Source organism: Alosa sapidissima, chromosome 7 (assembly GCF_018492685.1).
Source record: "Alosa sapidissima isolate fAloSap1 chromosome 7, fAloSap1.pri, whole genome shotgun sequence".
Lineage (NCBI taxonomy): Eukaryota > Metazoa > Chordata > Actinopteri > Clupeiformes > Clupeidae > Alosa > Alosa sapidissima.
This window is the reverse complement of record NC_055963.1, coordinates 5050051-5056966: the sequence shown is the minus strand read 5'-3', so window position 1 is coordinate 5056966 and position 6916 is coordinate 5050051. Positions and strand designations below refer to the sequence as shown.

At 45.7% G+C, this 6916-nt stretch overlaps 1 protein-coding gene across 4 annotated transcripts in view; it reads right to left on the bottom strand.

The window, feature by feature from the left end:
* Nucleotides 1–1692: 1692 nt before the first annotated feature.
* Nucleotides 1693–6916, bottom strand: part of LOC121713854 (solute carrier family 26 member 6) — a 16717-nt gene continuing 11493 nt past the window's right edge. For 2 of the 4 annotated variants that reach the window (XM_042098867.1, XM_042098868.1), the window contains 9 exons: nt 5858–5935; nt 5644–5739; nt 5369–5475; nt 4507–4576; nt 4198–4287; nt 3645–3788; nt 3336–3390; nt 3093–3249; nt 1693–2753 (listed from right to left, as the gene is read on the bottom strand). In XM_042098867.1, the coding sequence (XP_041954801.1) occupies nt 2639–2753; nt 3093–3249; nt 3336–3390; nt 3645–3788; nt 4198–4287; nt 4507–4576; nt 5369–5475; nt 5644–5739; nt 5858–5935 (912 nt within the window). In that variant the 3' untranslated portion in view covers nt 1693–2638. The remainder of the gene's footprint in view (nt 2754–3092; nt 3250–3335; nt 3391–3644; nt 3789–4197; nt 4288–4506; nt 4577–5368; nt 5476–5643; nt 5740–5857; nt 5936–6916) is intronic. The other 2 variants (XM_042098869.1, XM_042098870.1) reach the window with 2 other exon arrangements.

Sequence of the window (6916 nt, the reverse complement as noted above, 5' to 3'; positions counted from 1 at the left end):
TTGGACATTCCCAATAGCAAAAGATGAGAAATCTTCTGCAAAGGTTAGGCTACATCATAAAACAAATAGATTATTTTGAAACAAAAATTATTTGCTTGACCATGATCTGTCTTTTTGGCAGTGGAGTAGCCCATTGACTCAGATGTGACATGATCAGGTAAGAGGTTTGGGACAAAAACGACAATGCTGCTTTGCGATTGGTAGACTTTTATTTTGACAAGTTGTCGTCGTTCTGTCTTCCACATTCATGAAAGGTTTGGTATGAATGTTGAGTTATGTCTCATGAAACAGTCATGAATGCTTTATGTGCACTTTATGACAGCTGCTATGAATGTGTAATGAACTCACCCGTCAAGTAAAGTGTTACCGAAAGGGGTAGGAAACTCACAGAGAACTTATAAAGTATCTATGTAGACACACACATATGCATACCGATACTCACACTCAAACACACACTCTATAAGCTAAAAACAATGCCCCATGTCCTTGGTACCCACGACACACACACACACAGAGAAAGTAAATCTGAGCAATGCCTGGGACAGGTATGTGTCTGTGTGTGTGTGTGTGTGTGGGGGGGGGGGGGGGGGGGGGTGTATTTCAAGTATTTCAAGACAACACATTTCAATCTTTAATACAAATTACAGATGCGCTTACATCAGCACTTCAATTACAATCATGATGTTTTATGTAGTGAGGTGTATGGTCAACCCACCTTTAGTTAGTCTCATATCTTTGTATTAGCTCTCTGGACACTCCTGCCTCTTGGTGTCCTTGTGTTCTACTCTGACCCAATTAGATTTACCCAGGGCCGTCCCTCAGAATAAACTACTACTCTGACCCAATCAGGTTTACCCAGGGTATTTATGTGTTCTGACAATCAGTGACAACATAATGTCTCATTAATCATTAATACAGCACTGAGGCACATCCCTTTCCCAATGACTGTGTTCTTTGAAATCCTGGTGGGCTTTCATTTCAATAAGTCAGCCACTTAATGAGAGACGGCCAACCAAAGCATTGCTTGCACTGGTTAGAAAGCATGGTAACACTTTACTTGACGGGTGAGTTCATAACACATTCATAGCAGCTGTCATAAACTGCACATAAAGTATTCATGACTGTTTCATGAGACATGACTCAACATTCATACCAAACCTTTTATGAATGTGCAAGACCGAACGACTACAACTTGTCAAAATAAAAGTCCAACAATCGCAAAGCACCATTGCTGATTTTCTTTCCAGCCTTTGTAAATATTTCATGAATATCTTATGAAGTCTACATCAAATGTCACTTTACTATACAAGTTGTGAAGTATTTGTAATCACAGAGTTTAACACTGGGAAACTAGCCTACATTCAGCTGACCCATATTTGTGTAACCTGGAACGGTTGGACATTCCCAGTAGCAAAAGATGAGAAATCATCTGCAAAGGTTAGGCTACATCATAAAACAAATAGATTATTTTGAAACAAAAATTATTTGCTTGACCATGATCTGTCTTTTTGGCAGTGGAGTAGCCCATTGACTCAGATGTGACATGATCAGGTAAGAGGTTTGGGACAAAAACGACAATGCTGCTTTGCGATTGGTTGACTTTTATTTTGACAAGTTGTCGTCGTTCTGTCTTCCACATTCATGAAAGGTTTGGTATGAATGTTGAGTTATGTCTCATGAAACAGTCATGAATGCTTTATGTGCAGTTTATGACAGCTGCTATGAATGTGTAATGAACTCACCCGTCAAGTAAAGTGTTACCGAAAGGGGTAGGAAACTCACAGAGAACTTATAAATTATCTATGTAGACACACACATATGCATACCGGTACTCACACTCAAACACACACTCTCTCTCTCAAACACGCACGCACGCACGCACACAAAACTTTTAATTAGAAAATAAATGCTTAATATGTCTAGTGACTACAGAAACAATGACGCAATGACAATATTATAGAAAAATTGTACTCCCACGATGACATCACAAAAGTTCTGACTCAGATCTAAAGCAACACACACACACACACATACACACATACACACACACACACACTTCAAACATACACACCCTGTTGTCTATTGAGTCACATCAGGGTGGGATAAAACAAAAGCCTATCCAGATGGCTTCTGAGACAGGCCCAGAGACAGAAAGACAGACATGGCGTCAGAGGCACAGACTGACAGACTGACAGACTGATCCACAGTCTCTTGATGCGTCTGAACACTGAGGGCCTAAATCCATGACACACAACGTGGCAGGCAATGTGCATCCCACGTGAGCTTCAGCTAATAACTAGGCAAAGTTATTGTGCTATTTGAACTCCATGTGCACAGACATATGGGTAAACATGGCTGGGCCTGTGCACAGGTGAGGAGGTACCTGTACATGCATTCCTTCAAAGCCGCACCAATATTTCCATAGATATTCTTCAGAAAACATAAACGACCAGCTGTCCTGTAACGCCAACCTCTGTCATGTTCCTCTGAAAAGTGTGACTATTTATTAACTACCCATTGCACTGTCAATAAATACAATAACCATAACCATAACCATAAATGAGCTAATTGGTCCCACCCCCTGTTCTCACTGCAAATACCGAAACCTGTTTGTGGTTTCAGATTTGAGGTCTGAATGTTAAGGTGGACAGCCAAGTGCCAGGTGTGTGTCATAGCTCTCCTGAGCATTAGCTTCTGATGGACATGAGCAATGAGAGACAGGGTCAGCATCAGACCTCGCTGACCGTGGCGTCCTGCAAGAAAGACAGGACGGTAAGACAATCTCATGCACACATGAATAAACCACATGGGAGGAATGAGAGATAGAGAAATGCATACACAGTCAAACACACAAACACAAACACACATGCTCACATCATGGCCCATGACACCCCCCACCCCCAGCACATACAAAAGGATGCATAGACCTTGGCACTGAATGTCCAGTTGTGCGAGGACTCACAGGTAGTAGCGTATAGTGTATGGTGGCAGTGTTGTGTGAAGGACTCATAGGTAGTAGTGTATGGTGGCAGTGTTGTGTGAAGGATTCACAGGTAGTAGTGTATGGTGGCAGTGTTGTGTGAAGGACTCACAGGTAGCAGTGTATGGTGGCAGTGTTGTGTGAAGGACTCACAGATAGCAGTGTATGGTGGCAGTGTTGTACTGCATGGTGAACAGAAGGAAAGAGAGAGGAACAGGAAACACACACAGGCACCAAACCCTGAGTCTGGAGCTGAGTGAGGAGTCCATCTACACACACACCAGAATTATTCAAATAAATAAATAACAAATAAATAAATAAATAAATAAAGTGCATGTGTGTCAGGACACCTGACCTGGACAGGCAGCAAGTAATACCCAGATCCCCTGGTTTCCACACTCCTTCACCATCTACGATGCACAGAATGGATCATACACATCCACTATATATTACATGATGCTGTACAAAGAGACATTCAACTGTTTCAATGATCTGTGTGGGATGTGTGTGCATCTGTGTGTGTGTGTGTGTGTGTGTGTGTGTGTGTGTGTGTGTGTGTGTGTGTGTGCATCTCTCTCTCTGTGTGTGTGTGTGTGTGTGTGTGTGTGTGTGTGCATCTCACTCTCTGTGTGTGTGTGTGTGTGTGTGTGTGTGTTTTCCTCACTGTTCTCAGCTTGTTCATTGCCACAGAGTCCATGAAGCTGACCCCACTGAGCTCCAGGATCACACAGTGCTGCCGCACCTCTGTCTGCTGGCCTGGAGGAGCCTCACTGGGGCAGGCATTCTCTTCTAGGCCTCTTTGGATAACCTTTCACACACACACACACACACACACACACACACACACACACACACACACACGAACACACACACACACACACACGAACACACACACACACACACACACGAACACAGGCACAGCCACACGCACACGCACAGACACAGGCACAGGCACACACACACACACACACACACACACACACACACACACGCGAACACAGGCACAGCCACACGCACACGCACAGACACAGGCACAGGCACACACACACACACACACACACACACAGGCATGGCCACAGCCACAATCACGCACATATGCATATGCATTAGTATTGTGTGTGTGTGTGTGTGTGTGTGTGTGTGTGTGTATGTGTGTGTGTATGTGCTTGTGTGTGTGTGTGTGTGTGTGTGTGTGATTAGCGTGTCAGTGCACCCACCTCTTCTAATGAGTTGAAGTAAGGATCACTGTTGGCATAGTAGATAGGGTTACAAAAGGAGAATATGGTCACCCCAGGGATCTGTCTGGCCTGTTACACACACAATACAAACACAGAGTAAAGTGTGTGTCTGTATGACAATGACTGTGTGTGTGTGTGTGTGTGTGTGTGTGCGTGTGTGTGTGTGTGTGTGTGCGTGTATGTGTGTGTGTGTGTGTGTGTGTGTGTGTGTGTGCGTGTATGTGTGTGTGTGTGTGTGTGTGTGTGTGTGTATTTGTGTGTGTGTGTATTTGTATGACAGCATGCTACCTCTGAGAACAGCTTGAGGTCTCTATAACAATCTGTCCCTGGAATGACCCCAAGAGCAGCGGATTGGGAGCTGAATGGAGAGAAGAGATGAGATGAGATGAGATGAGATGAGATGAGATGAGATGACAAAAGCATCAAGGAAGTGAGACGGAATATAAACACTCGTTTACTGTCTGAGACAGACACCAGGCGGAGGTGGGGGAGAGGAGAGGAGAGAGAAGAGGAGAGGAGAGGAGAGGAGAGGAGCAGAGAGGAGAGGAGCAGAGAGGAGAGGAGAGGAGAGGAGAGGAGAGGAGAGGAGAGGAGAGGAGCAGAGAGGAGAGGAGAGGAAAGGAGAGGAGAGAGGAGAGGAGCAGAGAGGAGAGGAGCAGAGAGGAGCAGAGAGGAGAGGAGCAGAGAGGAGAGGAGAGGAAAGGAGAGGAGAGGAGAGGAGAGGAGCAGAGAGGAGAGGAGAGGAAAGGAGAGGAGAGAGGAGAGGAGCAGAGAGGAGAGGAGAGGAGAGAGAAGAGAGGAGAGGAGAGGAGCAGAGAGGAGAGGAGAGGAAAGGAGAGGAGAGGAGAGGAGAGGAGAGGAAAGGAGAGGAGAGAGGAGAGGAGAGGAGAGGAGAGGAGAGGAGAGGAGAGGGGAGGGGAGGGGAGAGGAGAGGAAAGGAGAGGAGAGGAGAGGAGGAGAGGAGAGGAGAGGAGAGGGGAGGAGAGAGGAGAGGAGAGGAGAGGGGAGAGGAGAGGAGAGGGGGGGGAGAGGAGAGGAGAGGAGAGAAGAGGGGAGGAGAGAAACAGAGAGCAGAGAGGAGAGAGGGGACGAGAGGAGAGGAGAGGAGAGAAGAGAAGAGAGGAGAGGAGAGGAGTCTGGCCTCACTTACCGCTGTGTCCGGAACACCACCGTCAACACACTGAAGGCCATCGCTGCACCCAGCCCCAAATCCAGATTAAAGACCAGGGCACACAGAGCTGTCACTACCCATACACACTATAGCCACACACACACACACACACACACACACGAATAGGGAATAGGTCATTGATGAATTGTGCTGTTAATAATATTTGAAGTGTATTTATTGTATTTCTTCTTGTGGATAGCGTGTCTGATGACTGCTTCCTGTGGATAGCGTGTCTGATGACCACTTCCTCTCACCAGGTCTACACGGTCTGTGGCCCACAGCGCCGGCACATCCTTGACCTGAACAAAAATCCCCTGCAGATTCACCAGAATGATAACAGCCAGGACAGCCTGAAACACACACACACACACACACACACACACACCCTGGTCACAACAGTCAGAGCATTTCATACTGGCCCAAGGGGTGGGTCTCTGTGGACTGAGCAGGTGTGTTAATGAAGCAAACCTTTGGCAGCTGTTCAAACAGGGCCCCCACCTTCAGCAGGATGACCAGCATCAACAGGGCAGACACCAGGGCAGACACCTGAGGACAGGCAGGCAGGCAGACAGGCAGACAGACAGACAGACAGACAGACAGAGACAGAACAATTTGTGGTATGAGGCAGACCAGATAAGAGTATCCATGAATGAAGTGATTTAAAGTTGTGTTTGTTCCAGATTGCCATCAGTGGTTGGAAGGGAGGGCCTGTAGGAACTATAGGGGTTAGTTTGATCTGGGTATTGCATCAGCAAATGCCACGGCATGGAAAGAGTGACACACCTGATCCACACACAAATCTCTTTCACCTTTCTACCTGGGGAATCTGTTTTGAAAGATTCAGAAACAAACTATTCCTGTATAGCCGGACGTAGCCAGAACTCAACTCTATTCAGAATGTAAGTCTGGAACTGGAGCATTGGGAGGTGATTATGGGGCGTGTTTCAACCAATACAGGGGGAAAAATGTCTCAGACCTAACCAATCAGAGCAACGCAATAGCCTACTGTTAATCCTGTAGGGACAACAGCCAAAACATCCTTTTTCTCAACAAATGTCTGAATCGCTGTTTTCTGTCTGTTTTTTTAAAGTTATTGCGCTGTCAATATCTTGTACAACAGACGCGATAGCGACATCTAAACGTCAAGCTTCTCTAGCAACAAGCTTTTTGCTGTAAACAAAGTGAACTGAAACACGCTCAGGTCACGCGAATAAATGGCCCCCTTGCTCATCTGTCCATCATTGTATCATTCTTGAATTTCCCCTTGGGGATCAATAAAGTATCTATCTATCTATCTATCTATCTATATATCTATCTTAAGCCCGCCTGGACGATTTGATTGGTTGGTTGATCTTCATACGGACATAGAAGCTTGTCAATGGAGTAAGGCCAGACCGAATTTCCCGACCTTACCTTATGTTATGGGCGCGATTAATTTTGGGCTGGCTTTCAGGCTAATTCCTGTAGGTCATTTATCTTTATTTAATAAAGTATTACCCTATACAGGACTACAGATTACACCACTCT